Source organism: Salvelinus namaycush, chromosome 1 (genome assembly GCF_016432855.1).
Source record: "Salvelinus namaycush isolate Seneca chromosome 1, SaNama_1.0, whole genome shotgun sequence".
NCBI classification, from domain to species: domain Eukaryota; kingdom Metazoa; phylum Chordata; class Actinopteri; order Salmoniformes; family Salmonidae; genus Salvelinus; species Salvelinus namaycush.
This window is the reverse complement of record NC_052307.1, coordinates 7,584,542-7,604,406: the sequence shown is the minus strand read 5'-3', so window position 1 is coordinate 7,604,406 and position 19,865 is coordinate 7,584,542. Positions and strand designations below refer to the sequence as shown.

The window sequence follows — 19,865 nt, the reverse complement described above, 5'->3', positions numbered from 1 at the left end:
GGTTAAGGGTAAAGGACTCTGACCATGAGAAACAAGATTATCTGGTCTGATGAAACCAAGATTGAACTCTTTGGCCTGAATGCCAAGCGTCACGTCTGGAGGAAACCTGACACCATCCCTACGGTGAAGAATGGTGGTGGCAACATCACGCTGTGGGGATGTTTTTCAGCAGCAGGGACTGGGAGACTAGTTAGGATAGAGGCAAAGATGAACGGAGCAAAGTACAGAGAGATTCTCGAGCGCTCAGGATCTCAGACTGGGGCGAAGGTTCACCTTCCAACAGCACAACGACCCTAAACACACAGTCGACACAATGCAGGAGTGGCTTCGGGACAAGTCCCTGAATGTCCGTGAGTGGCCCAGCCAGAGCTCAGACTTGAACCCGATCGAACATCTCTGGAGAGACCTGAAAATAGCTGTGCAGCGACGCTCCCCATCCAACCTGACAGAGCTTGAGAGGTTCTGCAGAGAAGAATGGGAGAAACTCCCCAAATACAGGTGTGCCAAGCTTATAGCGTCATATCCCAAAATACTTGAGGCTGTAATCGCTGCCAAAGGTGCTTCAACAATGTAAAGGGTCTGAATACTTATGTAAATTTGCAAACTTTTCTAAAAACCTGTTTTTGCTTTGTCATTATGGGGTATTGTGTGTAGATTGATGAGGGAATTTAAAAAAAATCAATTTTAGAACAAAATTTGGAAAAAGTCAAGCGGTCTGAATATTTTCCAAAAGCACTGTATTTATTTAACTAGGCAAGTCAGTTAAGAACAAATTCTTATTTTCAATGACGGCCTAGGAACAGTGGGTTAAATGCCTTGTTCAGGGGCAGAACGACAGATTTGTATCTTATCAGCTCGGGGATTCGATCTTGCAACCTTTCGGCTACTAGTCCAACTCTCTAACCACTAGGCTACGCTGCTACCCCGAATGTCCCACTGAGAAGGGGGAATGTCCCACTGAGAAGGGGGAATGTGCCACTGAGAAGGGGGAATGTGCCACTGAGAAGGGGGAATGTCCCACTGAGAAGGGGGAATGTGCCACTGAGAAGGGGGAATGTCCCACTGAGAAGGGGGAATGTGCCACTGAGAAAGGGGAATGTGCCACTGAGAAGGGGAAATGTGCCATTGAGAATGGGGAATGTGCCACTGAGAAGGGGAAATGTCCCACTGAGAAGGGGGAATGTGCCACTGAGAAGGGGGAATGTGCCACTGAGAAGGGGGAATGTCTCACTGAGAAGGGTCAATGTGCCACTGAGAAGGGGGAATGTCCCACTGAGAAGGGTCAATGTCCCACTGAGAAGGGGGAATGTGCCACTGAGAAGGGGGAATGTCCCACTGAGAAGGGTCAATGTCCCACTGAGAAGGGGGAATGTGCCACTGAGAAGGGGGAATGTCCCACTGAGAAGGGTCAATGTCCCACTCAGAAGTGGGAATGTCCCACTGAGAAGGGGGAATGTCCCACTCAGAAGGGGGAATGTGCCACTGAGAAGGGGGAATGTCCCACTGAGAAGGGTCAATGTCCCACTCAGAAGGGGGAATGTCCCACTGAGAAGGGGGAATGTCCCACTCAGAAGGGGGAATGTCCCACTGAGAAGGGGGAATGTGCCACTGAGAAGGGGGAATGTGCCACTGAGAAGGGGGAATGTCCCACTCAGAAGGGGGAATGTGCCACTGAGAAGGGGGAATGTGCCACTGAGAAGGGGGAATGTCCCACTCAGAAGGGGGAATGTCCCACTGAGAAGGGGGAATGTGCCACTGAGAAGGGGGAATGTCCCACTGAGAAGGGTCAATGTCCCACTGAGAAGGGGGAATGTCCCACTGAGAAGGGGGAATGTCCCACTGAGAAGGGGGAATGTGCCACTGAGAAGTGGGAATGTCCCACTGAGAAGGGGGAATGTCCCACTGAGAAGGGTCAATGTCCCACTGAGAAGGGGGAATGTCCCACTGAGAAGGGTCAATGTCCCACTCAGAAGGGGGAATGTGCCACTGAGAAGGGGGAATGTGCCACTGAGAAGGGTCAATGTCCCACTCAGAAGGGGGAATGTGCCACTGAGAAGGGGGAATGTCACACTCAGAAGGGGGAATGTGCCACTGAGAAGGGGGAATGTCCCACTGAGAAGGGGGAATGTCCCACTGAGAAGGGTCAATGTCCCACTGAGAAGGGTCAATGTCCCACTGAGAAGGGGGAATGTCCCACTGAGAAGGGGGAATGTGCCACTGAGAAGAGGGAATGTGCCACTGAGAAGGGGGAATGTGCCACTGAGAAGGGGGAATGTCCCACTGAGAAGGGTCAATGTCCCACTGAGAAGGGGGAATGTGCCACTGAGAAGGGGGAATGTGCCACTGAGAAGGGGGAATGTCCCACTGAGAAGGGGGAATGTCCCACTGAGAAGGGGGAATGTGCCACTGAGAAGGGGGAATGTCCCACTGAGAAGGGGGAATGTCCCACTGAGAAGGGGGAATGTGCCACTGAGAAGGGGGAATGTGCCACTGAGAAGGGGGAATGTCCCACTGAGAAGGGGGAATGTGCCACTGAGAAGGGGGAATGTGCCACTGAGAAGGGGGAATGTCCCACTGAGAAGGGGGAATGTGCCACTGAGAAGGGGGAATGTCCCACTGAGAAGGGGGAATGTGCCACTGAGAAGGGGGAATGTGCCACTGAGAAGGGGGAATGTGCCACTGAGAAGGGGGAATGTCCCACTGAGAAGGGGGAATGTGCCACTGAGAAGGGGGAATGTCCCACTGAGAAGGGGGAATGTCCCACTGAGAAGGGTCAATGTCCCACTGAGAAGGGGGAATGTCCCACTGAGAAGGGTCAATGTCCCACTCAGAAGGGGGAATGTGCCACTGAGAAGGGGGAATGTGCCACTGAGAAGGGTCAATGTCCCACTCAGAAGGGGGAATGTGCCACTGAGAAGGGGGAATGTCACACTCAGAAGGGGGAATGTGCCACTGAGAAGGGGGAATGTCCCACTGAGAAGGGGGAATGTCCCACTGAGAAGGGTCAATGTCCCACTGAGAAGGGTCAATGTCCCACTGAGAAGGGGGAATGTCCCACTGAGAAGGGGGAATGTGCCACTGAGAAGGGGGAATGTCCCACTGAGAAGGGGGAATGTCCCACTGAGAAGGGGGAATGTCCCACTGAGAAGGGGGAATGTCCCACTGAGAAGGGTCAATGTGCCACTGAGAAGGGTCAATGTGCCACTGAGAAGGGGGAATGTCCCACTGAGACATGTAGATATTTTTTATATAACCTTGATTTAACTAGGCATATGCATTTACATTTGAAATGAATAAAAGTAAAGCAGACAGAGAGAAAATACCGTTCACCTCACTCATCTCCTTCAACTCTCTCTCCTCCTTCAACTCCTTCACCTACTTCACCTCCGTCATCTCCTTCAACTCCTTCTCCCCCTTTACCTCCTCCAACTCTTTCTCCTCCTACACCTCATCTGTTGGTTCTGCTGGTATCTATTCTTGCCTTCTCTTCTCTGGGTTATTAATGTGAAAAGACATCCTCCCCCAGGCACCAATCAATCTCTATGTCCACTACCCACAAAAGCAGGCTTCATGTGCAAGGAGGCACGATGGTGTTGATTCTTTAACACACAGGGACACATGCTAAAAGTGAATGCAACATTATCCAAAATTCCCTTGATATATACAGTTGAAGTCGGAAGTTTACATACACTTAGGTTGGAGTCATTATAACACATTTTTCAAACACCACAAATTTCTTGTTAAACAAACTATAGTTTTGACAAGTCGGTTAAGACATCTACTTTGTGCATGATACAACAATTCTTCCAACAATTGTTTACAAACAGATTATTTCACTTATAATTCGCTGTATCACAATTCCAGTGGGTCAGAAGTTTACTGTGCCAGTGGGTCTAAGTTGACTGTGCCTTTAAACAGCTTGGAAAATTCCAGAAAATTCCATCATGGCTTTATGAGCTTTATGAGCTGATAGACATCATTTGAGTCAATTGGAGGTATACCTGTGGATGTATTTCAAGGCCTACCTTCAGACTCAGTGCCTCTTTGCTTGACATCATGGGAAAATCAAAAGAAATCAGCCAAGATCTCAGAAAAATAATTGTAGACCTCCACAAGTCTGGTTCATCCTTAGGAGCAATTTACAAACGCCTGAAGGTACCACATTCATCTGTATAAACAATAGTACACAAATATACACACCATGGGACAACGCAGCAGTCATACCGGTCAGGAAGGAGATGCGTTCTGTCTCCTAGAGATTAACAAACCTTGGTACAAAAAGTGCAAATCAACAGCAAAGGACCTTGTGAAGATGCTGAAGGAAACAGGCCCAAAAGTATCTATATCCACAGTAAAACGAGTCCTATATCGACATAACCTGAAAGGCCGCTCAGCAAAGAAGAAGCCACTGCTCCAAAACCGCCATAAAAAAGACAGACTACGATTTGCAACTGCACATGGGGACAAAGATCGTACCTTTTGGAGAAATGTCCTCTGGTCTGATGAAACAAAAATAGAACTGTTTGGCCATAATGACCATCATTATATTTGGAGGAAAAAGGGGAGGCTTGCAAGCCAAAGAACACCATCCCAACCATGAAGCATGGGGGTGGCAGCATCATGTTGTGGGGGTGCTTTGCTGCAGGAGGGACTGGTGCACTTCACAAAATAGATGGCATCATGAGGTAGGAAAATTATGTGGATATATTGAAGCAACATCTCAATACATCAGTCAGGAAGTTAAAGCTTGGTCGCAAATGGGTCTTCCAAATGAACAATGACCCCAAGCATACTTCCAAAGTTATGTAAAATGGCTTAAGGACAACAAAGTCAAGGTATTGGAGTGGCCATCACAAACCCTGACCTCAATCCTATAGAACATTTGTGGGCAGAACTGAAAAAGGATGTGTGAGCAAGGAGGCCTACAAACCTGACTCAGTTACACCAGCTGTCAGGAGGAATGGGACCAAATTCACCCAACTTATTGTGGGAAGCTTGCGGAAGGCTACCCGAAACGTTTGACCCAAGTTAAACATTTTAAAGGCAATGCTACCAAATACTAATTGAGTGTATGTAAACCTCTGACCCACTGGGAAAGAAAGATGAAAGAAATAAAAGCTGAAATAAATCATTCTCTCTACTATTATTCTGACATTTCACATTCTTAAAATAAAGTGGTGATCCTAACTGACCCAAGACAGGGAATTGTTACTAGGATTAAATGTCAGGAATTGTGAAAACTGAGTTTAAATGTATTTGGCTAAGGTGTATGCAATCTTCCGACTTCAACTGTACATACTGTCATTTCAACTGTACATACTGTCATTTCAACTGTACATACTGTCATTTCTGTAAGTCTCTTCGAGACATGAAGATATGAATAATTAGAAACTTAATTTTTATAGGGTGATAGAGTGATTGAAAGACATAGGGTAGAGAGACAGGGAGAGACACGGAGTGAAATAGACAGGGAGAGACCGAGAGACAAAGAGACACAGAGTGATAGAGACAGAGAGACACAGAGTGGTAGAGACAGGGAGAGACACAGAGACCCAGTGATAGAGACAGAGACACAGAGTGATAGAGACAGAGAGACAGAGAGACCCAGAGTGATAGAGACAGAGAGACACAGAGTGATAGAGACAGAGAGACCCAGAGTGGTAGAGACAGGGAGAGACACAGAGACCCAGAGTGATAGAGACAGGGAGAGACACAGAGTGGTAGAGACAGAGAGACCCAGAGTGATAGAGACAGAGAGACACAGAGTGATAGAGACAGAGAGACAGAGAGACCCAGAGTGATAGAGACAGAGAGACACAGAGACCCAGAGTGATAGAGACAGAGAGACACAGAGACACAGAGACCCAGAGTGATAGAGACAGAGAGACACAGAGTGATAGAGACAGAGAGACACAGAGACCCAGAGTGATAGAGACAGGGAGAGACACAGAGACCCAGAGTGATAGAGACAGAGAGACACAGAGTGATAGAGACATAGTGATAGAGACAGAGAGACCCAGAGTGATAGAGACACAGAGACACAGAGTGATAGAGACAGAGAGACAGAGAGACACAGAGTGATAGAGACAGAGAGACACAGAGTGATAGAGACAGAGAGACACAGAGACCCAGAGTGATAGAGACAGAGAGACACAGAGTGATAGAGACAGAGAGACAGAGAGACCCAGAGTGATAGAGACAGAGAGACCCAGAGTGATAGAGATAGAGAGACACAGAGTGATAGAGACAGAGAGACACAGAGTGATAGAGACAGAGACAGAGAGACCCAGAGTGATAGAGACAGAGAGACACAGAGTGATAGAGACAGGGAGAGACACAGAGACCCAGAGTGATAGAGACAGAGAGACCCAGAGTGATAGAGACAGAGAGATACAGAGTGATAGAGACAGAGAGACAGAGAGACCCAGAGTGATAGAGACAGAGAGATACAGAGTGATAGAGACAGAGAGACAGAGAGACCCAGAGTGATAGAGACAGGGAGAGACACAGAGACACAGAGTGATAGAGACACAGAGTGATAGAGACAGAGAGACACAGAGTGATAGAGACAGAGAGACACAGAGTGATAGAGACAGAGAGACACAGAGTGATAGAGACAGAGAGACACAGAGTGATAGAGACAGAGAGACACAGAGTGATAGAGACAGAGAGACACAGAGACCCAGAGTGATAGAGACAGAGAGACACAGAGTGATAGAGACAGAGAGACACAGAGTGATAGAGACAGAGAGACACAGAGACCCAGAGTGATAGAGACAGAGAGACACAGAGTGATAGAGACAGAGAGACACAGAGTGATAGAGACAGAGAGACACAGAGACCCAGAGTGATAGAGACAGAGAGACACAGAGATCCAGAGTGATAGAGACAGAGAGACACAGAGACCCAGAGTGATAGAGACAGAGAGACACAGAGTGATAGAGACAGAGAGACACAGAGTGATAGAGACAGAGAGACACAGAGACCCAGAGTGATAGAGACAGAGAGACCCAGAGTGATAGAGACAGAGAGACACAGAGTGATAGAGACAGAGAGACACAGAGACCCAGAGTGATAGAGACAGAGGGACACAGAGTGATAGAGACAGAGAGACACAGAGTGATAGAGACACAGAGACCCAGAGTGATAGAGACAGAGAGACCCAGAGTGATAGAGACAGAGAGACACAGAGTGATAGAGACAGAGAGATACAGAGACCCAGAGTGATAGAGACAGAGAGACACAGAGTGATAGAGACAGAGGGACACAGAGTGATAGAGACAGAGAGACACAGAGTGATAGAGACAGAGAGACACAGAGACACAGAGTGATAGAGACAGAGAGACACAGAGACCCAGAGTGATAGAGACAGAGAGACACAGAGTGATAGAGACAGAGAGACACAGAGTGATAGAGACAGAGAGACACAGAGACACAGAGTGATAGAGACAGAGAGACACAGAGACCCAGAGTGATAGAGACAGAGAGACCCAGAGTGATAGAGACAGAGAGACACAGAGTGATAGAGACAGAGAGACACAGAGACCCAGAGTGATAGAGACAGAGAGACACAGAGTGATAGAGACAGAGGGACACAGAGTGATAGAGACAGAGAGACACAGAGTGATAGAGACAGAGAGACACAGAGACACAGAGTGATAGAGACAGAGAGACACAGAGTGATAGAGACAGAGAGACACAGAGTGATAGAGACAGAGAGACACAGAGACACAGAGTGATAGAGACAGAGAGACACAGAGTGATAGAGACACAGAGACACAGAGTGATAGAGACAGAGAGACACAGAGTGATAGAGACAGAGAAACACAGAGACACAGAGTGATAGAGACAGAGAGACACAGAGTGATAGAGACACAGAGACACAGAGTGATAGTGACAGAGAGACACAGAGTGATAGAGACACAGAGACACAGAGTGATAGAGACAGAGAGACACAGAGTGATAAAGACAGAGAGACACAGAGACAGCGAGAGAGGGAGGTTTTGTTTATTATATTTTAATTGAAACTTTATTTAACTAGGCAAGTCAATCAAGAACAACTTCTTATTTAAAATGACGGCCTACCAAGAGGCAAAAGGCCCCCTGCTGGGATTAAAAATAAAAATGTAGGACAAAACACACATCACGACAAGAGAGACATCGCAACACTACATAGAGACAACAACACACCATGGTAGCAACACAATTTGACAACAACATGGTAGCAACACATAGCAGCAGCACAACATGGTAGCAACACATAGCAGCAGCACAACATGGTAGCAACACATAGCAGCAGCACAACATGGTAGCAACACATAGCAGCAGCACAACATGGTAGCAACACATAGCAGCAGCACAACATGGTAGCAACACATAGCAGCAGCACAACATGGTAGCAACACATAGCAGCAGCACAACATGGTAGCAACACATAGCAGCAGCACAACATGGTAGCAACACATAGCAGCAGCACAACATGGTAGCAACACATAGCAGCAGCACAACATGGTAGCAACACATAGCAGCAGCACAACATGGTAGCAACACATAGCAGCAGCACAACATGGTAGCAACACATAGCAGCAGCACAACATGGTACAAATATTGTTAGGCACATGAGAGAGAGAGAGAGAGAGAGAGAGAGAGAGAGAGAGAGAGAGAGAGAGAGAGAGAGAGAGAGAGAGAGAGAGAGAGAGAGAGAGAGAGAGAGAGAGGGAGAGAGAGATTAAATCGTCAGTATCTACGACCCATCTTCCCTGGGTGTAGAAAACGATAAGAGAAAGTGGGGAGAGAGGTCCAGCACTGCTGGGGGAGAGGTGGAGGGGTATTTTGTGGGGCAGGACACTCTCAGATGGTGACACCGGCATTTCAGCTCTGCATGTCAAATATAAATTGCTTTGACCTTCTTCCTCTCGTATTTATTGCTCTGTGCAGGTAGGAGATGTTTGTTTCTTTCTGCGGACAGCCCAAAGTACTGAGGCCTGCAGATCTCTGCATATTTATATACAAGGGAAATGGGAAAACAATATTACACTCTCAATACGTTCAAATAAGACACATGAATAGAAAATGAAACGCTGCTGGGGGAGAGAGGTCCAGTACTGCTCGGAGGGAGAGAGGTCCAGTACTGCTCGGGGGGAGAGAGGTCCAGTACTGCTCGGGGGGAGAGAGGTCCAGTACTGCTCGGGGGGAGAGAGGTCCAGTACTGCTCGGGGGGAGAGAAGTCCAGTACTGCTCGGGGGGAGAGAAGTCCAGTACTGCTCGGAGGGAGAGAGGTCCAGTACTGCTCGGGGGGAGAGAGGTCCAGTACTGCTCGGGGGGAGAGAGGTCCAGTACTGCTCGGGGGGAGAGAGGTCCAGTACTGCTCGGGGGGAGAGAAGTCCAGTACTGCTCGGGGGGAGAGAGGTCCAGTACTGCTCGGAGGGAGAGAGGTCCAGTACTGCTCGGGGGGAGAGAGGTCCAGTACTGCTCGGGGGGAGAGAGGTCCAGTACTGCTCGGGGGGAGAGAAGTCCAGTACTGCTCGGGGGGAGAGAGGTCCAGTACTGCTCGGGGGGAGAGAGGTCCAGTACTGCTCGGGGGGAGAGAGGTCCAGTACTGCTGGGGGAGAGAGGTCCAGTACTGCTGGGGAGAGAGGTCCTGTACTGCTCGGGGGGAGAGAGGTCCAGTACTGCTCGGGGGGAGAGAGGTCCAGTACTGCTCGGGGGGAGAGAGGTCCAGTACTGCTCGGGGGGAGAGAAGTCCAGTACTGCTCGGGGGGAGAGAGGTCCAGTACTGCTCGGGGGGAGAGAGGTCCAGTACTGCTCGGGGGGAGAGAGGTCCAGTACTGCTGGGGGAGAGAGGTCCAGTACTGCTGGGGAGAGAGGTCCTGTACTGCTGGGGAGAGAGGTCCTGTACTGCTCGGGGGGAGAGAGGTCCAGTACTGCTGGGGAGAGAGGTCCTGTACTGCTGGGGAGAGAGGTCCTGTACTGCTCGGGGGGAGAGAGGTCCAGTACTGCTCGGGGGGAGAGAGGTCCAGCACTGCTCAGGGGGAGAGAGGTCCAGTACTGCTCGGAGGGAGAGAGGTCCAGTACTGCTCGGAGGAGAGAGGTCCAGTACTGCTCGGAGGGAGAGAGGTCCAGTACTGCTCGGGGGGAGAGAGGTCCAGTACTGCTCGGGGGGAGAGAAGTCCAGTACTGCTCGGGGGGAGAGAGGTCCAGTACTGCTCGGGGGGAGAGAGGTCCAGTACTGCTGGGGGAGGGAGGTCCTGTACTGCTGGGGAGAGAGGTCCTGTACTGCTCGGGGGGAGAGAGGTCCAGTACTGCTCGGGGGGAGAGAGGTCCAGCACTGCTCAGGGGGAGAGAGGTCCAGTACTGCACGGGGGGAGAGAGGTCCAGTACTGCTCGGAGGGAGAGAGGTCCAGCACTGCTCAGGGGGAGAGAGGTCCAGCACTGCTCAGGGGGAGAGAGGTCCAGTACTGCTCGGGGGGAGAGAGGTCCAGTACTGCTCGGGGGGAGAGAGGTCCAGCACTGCTCAGGGGGAGAGAGGTCCAGTACTGCTGGGGGAGAGATGTCCAGCACTGCTCGGGGGGAGAGAGGTCCAGCACTGCTCAGAAGGATAGAGGTCCGGTACTGCTGGGGAGAGAGGTCCGGTACTGCTGGGGAGAGAGGTCCTGTACTGCTGGGAAGAGGGGTCCTGTACTGCTGGGGGAGAGGGATCCTCTACTGCTGGGGGAGAGAGGTCCGGTACTGCTGGGGAGAGGGGTCCTGTACTGTTGGGGAGAGGGGTCCTGTACTGCTGAAGAGAGAGGTCCTGTACTGCTGGGGGAGAGGGGTCCTGTACTGCTGAAGAGAGAGGTCCTGTACTGCTGGGGGAGAGGGGTCCTGTACTGCTGAAGAGAGAGGTCCTGTACTGCTGGGGGAGAGGGGTCCTGTACTGCTGGGGAGAGGGGTCCTGTACTGCTGGGGAGAGGGGTCCTGTACTGCTGGGGAGAGGGGTCCTGTACTGCTGAAGAGAGAGGTCCTGTACTGCTGGGGGAGAGGGGTCCTGTACTGCTGGGGAGAGGGGTCCTGTACTGCTGGGGAGAGGGGTCCTGTACTGCTGAAGAGAGAGGTCCTGTACTGCTGGGGAGAGAGGCCCTGTACTGCTGGAGAGAGAGGCCCTGTACTGCTGGGGAGAGAGGCCCTGTACTGCTGGGGAGAGAGGCCCTGTACTGCTGGGGAGAGAGGTCCTGTACTGCTGGGGAGAGAGGCCCTGTACTGCTGGGGAGAGAGGCCCTGTACTGCAATAAATACCCATCATAGAAACTCAGCGATGATTTAGGAGAAGTTGAGCACAGAGAGGAGGGGCTACAAACAACCTTCACCCTTATCAGGTTTTATTCCAGTGGAGATATGGGGGGTGGGAGGGGTGGAGGGAGATCTATAATCTGAGCATCATGTTGGGGTGTCCCCTGTGGATGATCTGAGTGTCATGTTGGGCTGTCCCCTGTAGATGGGGGCTAGGGTAAGAGAGATAGCTCTTTGCTGCTCAGTGAGGGGAGAAGGTTGTGTGTGTGTGTGTGTGTGTGTGTGTGTGTGTGTGTGTGTGTGTGTGTGTGTGTGTGTGTGTGTGTGTGTGTGTGTGTGTCACCCTGCTTTGTGTCAGTCAGTGTGTGTGTGTGTGTGTGTGTGTGTGTGTGTGTGTGTGTGTGTGTGGTGGAGGCCCAGAGGATGACAGTTATAGATGAGAGTCTCAGCGTGTGGTCTCAGGCAGGCAGTGAGCTGTAGCCAATGCAGCAGACCCACCCTCTGAGCTGAGTGGCACATTACATCTACCTTCCTCACCAGCCCCACAGCCTCCAGACAAAATAACACTTTGCTAAGGTCCCACTGAAACTTAGCTGTGTCCCCTTGAAGAGTGGACTATGTTTTCATTTGAATCAGTTTCATGGATAAATCGATTCTGCGGGTGAAAAAGAAGATGAAGGTGAAGCTTCATGGAATATAGCAGAGGTTTCACTTTTCCCTCTCTGTGTTTCATCCCCCAAAACTGCACTCTATACTCCTCTGTAAACTGGTCATCTCTGTATACCCAGTGGTTATACTTATTTATAAAACCCTCTTAAAGGTTAAATTTAGCTGATGCTCTTATCCAGAGCGACTTACAGTTAGTGCATTCATCTTAAGATAGCTGGGTGAGACAACCACACATCACCGGCATAGTAAGTACATTTTTCCTCAATAAAGTAGTTATCAGCACAGTCAGAGCTAGAAGGGGCCGAGGGGTCGAGGGGTCGAGGCGAGGGGATTATTTAAGATACTCTTTGAAGATGTAGGGTTTCAGGTGCTTTTGGAAGATGGGCAGGGACTCTGCTGTTCTAGCTTCAGAGGGAAGCTGGTTCCACCATTGGGGTGCCAGGACAGCGCAAAGCTACGGGAGGGCTGAGCTGGAGCTGCCCTCCCATAGGAGTGGGATGGCCAGGAGACCAGAGGTGGCGGAACAGAAGGCTCGGGTTGGGGGTGTAGGGTTTGAGCACAGCCTGAAGGTAGGAAGGGGCAGTTCCTCTTGCTGCTCCGTAAGCAATCACCATGGTCTTGTAGTGGATGTGAGGTTTGATTGGAGTGTGCAGAGGAGCGGGATGACATGGGAGAACTTGGGAAGGTTGAACATCAGACGGGCTGCAGCGTTCTGATTAAATTGCAAGGGTTTGATGGCAAAAGCGGGGAGCCCAGCCAACAGCGAGATGCAGTAGTCCAGACGGGAGATGACAAGTAACTGGATTAGGACCTGCGCCGCGTCCTGTGTGAGGTAGAGTCGTACTCTACGGATGTTGTAGAGCATGAACCTGCAGGAGCGAGTCACTGCTTTGATGTTTGCAGAGAATGACAGGATGTTGTCCAGGGTAACACCAAGTTCTTTGCACTCTGGGAGGGCAACACGGTGGAGTTGTCAACCGTGATGGAGAGGTCTTTGAGTGAGCAGACCTTCCCTGGGAGGAAGAGCAGCTCTGTCTTGTCGAGGTTGAGCTTGAGGTGGTGGGCCGACATCCAAGCTGAGATATCTGCCAGGCACGCAGAGATGCGTGTCGCCATCTTGGTGTCAGAAGAGGGGAAGGAGAAAAGTAGTTCAGTGTCATCCGCATAGCAATGATAGGAGAGACCATGTGAGCATATGACGGAGGTGAGTGACTTGGGGTATAGAGAGGAGATGGCCGAGATCCGAGCCCTAGAGAACACCAGTAGTGAGAGTATGTGGTGCAGACACAGATCCTCTCCACATCACCTGGTAGGAGTGACCTGCCAGGTAGAATGCAATCTAAGTGTGCAGAGCTTGAGACGCCCAGCCCTGAGAGGGTGGAGAGGAGGACCTGATGGTTCAGGGTGTTAGGAGGATGAGAAGAGAGGAGAGAGAGTCAGCTTTGGCAGTGTGGAGAGCCTCTGTGACACAGAGGAGAGCAGTCTTGGTTGAGTGACCCGTCTTGGCACCTGATACTCCCTGCATGTCTCGGCACACCTGAGCATACGACACCATCTGTTACAAAGATTTCCTCCTCCCTTTATATCTTGTCCTATAACACTCGCATATTACCTTTCTGGTATGTTCAGAAGGCAAAACAGCACTCTTTTCTTACAATGAACAAAAATATAAACTCAACATGTAAAGTGTTTCATGAGCTGCTATAAAAGATCGCAGAAATGTTCCATACACAAAAAAAGATAATTTTTCTCAAATTGTGTGCACAAATTTATTTATATCCCTGTTAGTGAACATTTCTCCATTGTCAAGATAATCCATTGACCTGACAGGTGTGGCATATCAAGAAGCAGAATAAACAGCATGATCAATACACAGGTGCACCTTGTGCTGGGGACAATAAAAGGCCACTTTAAAATATGAAGATCTATCACACAACACAATGCCGCAGATGGTCTCAAGTTTTGAGGGAGTGTGCAATTGGCATGCTGACTGAAGGAATGTCCACCGGAGCCCACCCATGGCTGCAGCCCTGCCCAGTCATGTGAAATCGATAGATTCGGGCTTAATTTATTTATTTAAATTGACTGATTTACTGATTTGAACTGTAACTCAGTAAAATCTTTGAAATTGTTTGCATGTTGCGTTTAAATATTTCGGTAAATTATCAGCTTTCATGAAATAATCCCAGTCCCAATCTGTAATGTTGAAAAGCACACACACCTGTGCTGTGATTCAGTAGCTTTTCATGACGACTAAGCTCGTTGTATATCCTGTGATGAAACCGGAGGAGAATGTGCTGTTTCAGGAGACCTGCCGCTGTTAGTAGCCTGGGTCCTGGCATGCCGTCGCCTTGACGACAGACCGGTCGACGCCATAGGAGACACGCGAAAGCGGCGAGATGGGACGCAGGGCGCTCCAGGTGAGTGAAAGTCGCTGAGACGCAGGCTGGTGCGCTAGGCCTCTGGGGTGCTCCCACTCCCCTCCCACAACCATCCCTCTTTACAAGGACAGAGCAAGGTCGTTGGAAACTGGGAGCTGGGGAGGTTTAAAGGGGAACGAGAGCTGTGGCTCCGCACTACTGATTAATGAGAAGGCTGTCTGGCCAATGAAGCAGGTGTGGGATTGCAGAGAGGGGAAAGAGGCCATGGAGGAGATGGGATTAGAGTAATAAGGTGTTGGAGAACATGTCAAACTGTTCTCTGAGTATGAATTCAGGTGGGTCTTTGCACTTCAGCAAACACATTTACCTCCAATTAGTCCTTTTGGAGGTTTTTATGGTAAGACTTTCTCATGTTCTCAGAGTATAATGGAAGAAGAATAAGAACAGTGGAAGCATGTGCCATTTAATTTTAATGCCGATGTAGTCATTTGTAAACCTGTAGCTAGTACAACACTGTTCACTATTCAACTGTCAGGCTCATGTGCAAACATATTCCGTTGAAGAAAACGGGATATATGAGTCACACCTACTCAATCTGTCAACTACGGAAAATTGCTAAAAGCGGATAAATATTCAATCAAACTCAGACAGATATCCCTGGAATGTGAGCAGACATCAGCAGACATGAAAAATAATAACATTTGCCCTCTTTATGCAACTTTGCTTCTCCCTTTACTCTGGTAAAACCAGAGGGGCTATCTGAGGAGGATAGGAGCTCTCAGACAGGGTCAGAGGGGACAAAGTCAACGTGGAGTGCTCTTGGCTGCCCATGCCAGCCCTCCTGGGGCCGAGAGTGAGTCCAGTGGCCTTCCTTAGCCGGCTGCTAATGCACACGGACACATCACACCTCAGTCATGGAGCTGCTTTTAGGTATTAACCTACATGTATTATTCATTACCTTCACAGGGAGAGGGCGTGAAAAAGGTCACGGCGCAGTCAACTTCAGCTCCGTCGTCCCGGCCTGACGATTCAGACTAGTCCGCATCGATGATGGTCCCTAATCGACTTCCAGTGGAGGGTGACGGGGAGCCAGGAGAGTGGAGGGTGACGGGGAGCCAGGAGAGTGGAGGGTAGGGGGAAGTCCAAGGGAGTCAAGACAATTATGGTGGACCACACTTTATGGTTGGATCAGGAGAACCGTATTGGGGTCAGAGCTGGGTTCAAATGAGTATTTTCAAAATACACAGCCCAAAACAAGTACTTTTATTTGAGTATTTGAATGGTTATTTGTAAAAACCAAATAGTCTACCAAATTTGAGAGTATTCTCAAACACTATTTTCACATTACTGGGTTAAATGCATGGGAGTGTATTTGAGTCAGTGTATTTGAGTATTTTCAAATACTTTCCAAGTGTATTACCAAATGCATTAAAATATTTGGTCCCGCTTTAAATGAATTGCAGCTTATAAAGGCTTCATAAAGCCTTCATAAAACCTCCATAAACACTATGTAAATGTGTCACAAATCATCTATAACCGTATGTCATGCTCTATAAACGGTTCATAAACGTGGCGTAACTGTGTGACATAACCAATAATGTCAAATGTGACATAACCCACTTGGTCAAATATGACATAAACCTTTATAAAGGGTGGCATAAGCGCTGCTCTAATAAAGGCTTTATACATCGTATTACATTGAGGCTTCACAGGGCATTTATAGCCTCATCGTGCATCTTGGTACAGCATTGCAACACCAGGATAGTCGGTTCGATTCCCGCGACCACCCATACGTAAAAATGTATGCACGCATGACTGTAAGTCACTTTGGATAGAAGTGTCTGGTAAATTATATTACTCGAAAACATTTCTAGGATGGCACAACCTCTTTCCCTTTTGGATGCGTAGCCAATATTGCACCCGACCTCAACTTTCCCCAAAATGCTGTGCTGCAGGATGACACAAAGTGCAGTCATACACAGCAAAATACTTTGGTAGGGCCTTTGAATTATTATTGTAATATATACAGTATATTGTCCGAGTTTCACACCTTTTACATTTTTATAGAAAAACAACAAAATTGGATTTTATGTATTTACAACAATGCTTAAACCACATCAAGTGAAGTTAGGTCTGGGAGGTCTGGGAAAAATCTAACAAAATAAACGTTGATTTTTGAGTGTAGTTTCCCTTTCATTTAGTGCGCGTGCACTGTTGTTTGGTTAGCAGTGTTTCTGTAGCGCAGTAATCACATATGTGATGAGTTCGCAAATCAAATGCTCTCTTGTGGTGCCACTGGACAGCGAAAAACGAGTAAGATTTATTGTAATTTAAATTAGATTACATCACTACCTCAATCGTTATTTTAAATCATTTTGGTGGCTTTACAGCAATTGCTAGCTAGCTAGCTAATGAAAATGTAACTAGCTAGCAGGCTCAGCTAAATAAAATCCCCCTAGTAACAGCTATGTCTCATAGTCACGTCATGAGATTTGTAAATGAAAGAGGAATATAATAAAACTGATCAAATGTAGTTTCCCATCTCCCCATTTATATTATCTTTGGTGCAGAAATGCCCTCATTAATTTATATTTAACTAGGCAAGTCAGTTAAGAACAAATTCTTATTTACAATGACGGCCTACACCGGCCAAACCCGGACGACACTGGACCAATTGTGCGCTGCCCTATAGGACTCCCAATCACGGCCTTAGACCCTGCGCCACTTGGGAGCCAGCATATCCAGACGGAAAGGCATTTCCTAACAGACCTGCTAACTTTCTTTGTTGTTACTTTTAATAAGGTTTAACCAACATGCAGTACCTCCAGCAGGCAGAGAGGTAAGAACCATTCGTCCGTCAGCTGAGGAAGAAGCTAAACTATTAATGTGTAATGTTCAATGTAATTGCATTGCTGGACTTTTTGAAACTTAATGTATTTGTATTGTTTAAAAAGAAAAACAATAATAGAAAAAGTATGGGTTTAAACATATATTTAAGGGAACATTTTAAAATGTTCAACTTCATATTCATCATCTCCAGCATCACCCCAACATTAACCTATGTGAAAATTGCACATTTCAATGTTTTGTAGTAAAAAAAGATAGAGGAAGATAAATGTTTTTCAATGACATCATCGGTGTGTATCGTGTGATTTTACCAATTTTATGAGTAGGCTTTTTTAAACTAATTGGTTGATGATGTTGTCGCTGTGGTGGTGCTGGAGACGATGAATAAGAAATTGAACATTTTTGAAATGATCCTTTAATGTTTACTTTATTTGGGCTGTTAGGGAATTCCCTAAGTCTTAATACATTTGTGTTTACACCATTAAGCCTTTATGAGTGTTTATCCTCTTAAGATGTGATGTGAAACCTAACCCTACTAAACCGGTGTTGTGATGTGAAACCTAACCCTACTAAACCGGTGTTGTGATGTGAAACCTAACCCTACTAAACCGGTGTTGTGATGTGAAACCTAACCCTACTAAACCGGTGTTGTGATGTGAAACCTAACCCTACTAAACCGGTGTTGTGACGTGAAACCTAACCCTACTAAACCGGTGTTGTGACGTGAAACCTAACCCTACCTTTATGAGTGTTTATCCTCTTAAGATGTGATGTGAAACCTAACCCTACTAAAGAAGGTCACGTTGATGCGTCGGTCCACCAGACATTTGAGCGGAAGTGTCTGGGAACGAGATTAGGTGTAATGTGACTAACATGACTTCACTTTAGAGCGTGTGCCATCCTTCAGCACAACATGTCACCCTTTATAAAGCACATGTTTATGTCACACAGTTATGCCACATTTATGAGCCCTTTATAAAGTATGACATAAGGTTATAGATTATTTGTAACAAACTGATGTAGTGCTTGTGAAGGCATTATGAAGCCTTTACAATATTAAACTACTTTTCAAATCAAATATATCTAGAATACTTATTTTCGATTGTATGTGGAAGTAATTGAGATACTGTATTTGAAATCGTATTTGAACCCAGGTCTAATTGGGGTGTGTTGGTTTCAATGCCAATTTTCCTCAATGCCTTTCAATGAGAAAGTGTGGAATTGACATTGGAATTTCAGTTTACTTCCTGAATCGACTGAATTTAAATGGAATTGACCACAACCCTGCTATCGAGTAAATGAAAGCTAAAGCCTTCGTTGGATACAGTACTCGTACTCATCCTTCGTTGGATACAGTACTCGTACTCAGCCTTCGTTGGATACAGTACTCGTACTCAGCCTTCATTGGATACAGTACTCGTACTCAGCCTTCGTTGGATACAGTACTCGTACTCATCCTTCGTTGGATACAGTACTCGTACTCAGCCTTCGTTGGATACAGTGCTCGTACTCATCCTTCGTTGGATACAGTGCTCGTACTCATCCTTCGTTGGATACAGTACTCGTACTCAGCCTTCGTTGGATACAGTACTCGTACTCATCCTTCATTGGATACAGTACTCGTACTCATCCTTCATTGGATACAGTACTCGTAGTCAGCCTTCGTTGGATACAGTACTCGTACTCAGCCTTCGTTGGATACAGTACTCGTACTCAGCCTTCGTTGGATACAGTACTCGTACTCAGCCTTCGTTGGATACAGTACTCGTACTCAGCCTTCGTTGGATACAGTACTCGTACTCAGCCTTCGTTGGATACAGTACTCGTCCTCAGCCTTCGTTGGATACAGTACTTGTACTCAGCCTTTGTTGGATACAGTACTCGTACTCAGCCTTCGTTGGATACAGTACTCGTACTCAGCCTTCGTTGGATACAGTACTCGTACTCAGCCTTCGTTGGATACAGTACTCGTACTCAGCCTTCGTTGGATACAGTACTCGTACTCAGCCTTCGTTGGATACAGTACTCGTACTCAGCCTTCGTTGGATACAGTACTCAGGCTGCTTTGCTGATGACATTGCTTTCTATGACAGCAATGTCTTGTGGTCTCACTTTTCTCGAAAGTGCTTTTTTCTAAATTGCTTCAAGGTTTTTGTTATACACAATAGCCGTTGGTCACTGAACAGAATTGGCCACTGATTACTGTCAAGAGTATGTCAGGTCTGTGGAAGTGGCCCCCGTTGAAAGATGAGAGCATCCGGAAGCTAAGTGTTTGGAGTCATCCTTGCCTCAGGCTGCAGGACTATTCCTCCCCATTCCTTTGTTTCACACAACTTTGAGGGCTGACAATTGTAGGGGATAGGATACAAGCTGAAAATGAAGGTCTGCTCTAAATGAACTAGCCATGAAAGTTTTGAGAATTACAGTAGAGGAAGCTGAAATTGTGGAGATGATGTGTGTGTGTGTGTGTGTGTGTGTGTGTGTGTGTGTGTGTGTGTGTGTGTGTGTGTGTGTGTGTGTGTGTGTGTGTGTGTGTGTGTGTGTGTGTGTGTGTGTGTGTGTGTGTGTGTGTGTGTGTGTGCAAATGCATTAGCCTCTGAAACAGGAAGGAACACAACTTCAGAGTCAATGCATGACGACCTATAAATCAGTCTCTGTCTGTCTGTACAGCTCATAGTTTGTAGCAAAGTGTATTGAAAA

General features: G+C 47.7%; 1 protein-coding gene across 1 annotated transcript; it reads right to left on the bottom strand.

The window, feature by feature from the left end:
* Positions 1 to 1,227: 1,227 nt before the first annotated feature.
* LOC120050261 (extensin-like) lies at positions 1,228 to 3,234 on the bottom strand. Its single transcript, XM_038996843.1, has one exon. The coding sequence runs from the start codon at positions 3,232 to 3,234 to the stop codon at positions 1,228 to 1,230; it is 2,007 nt and encodes a 668-aa protein (XP_038852771.1).
* Between the last annotated feature and the right edge of the window lie 16,631 nt (positions 3,235 to 19,865).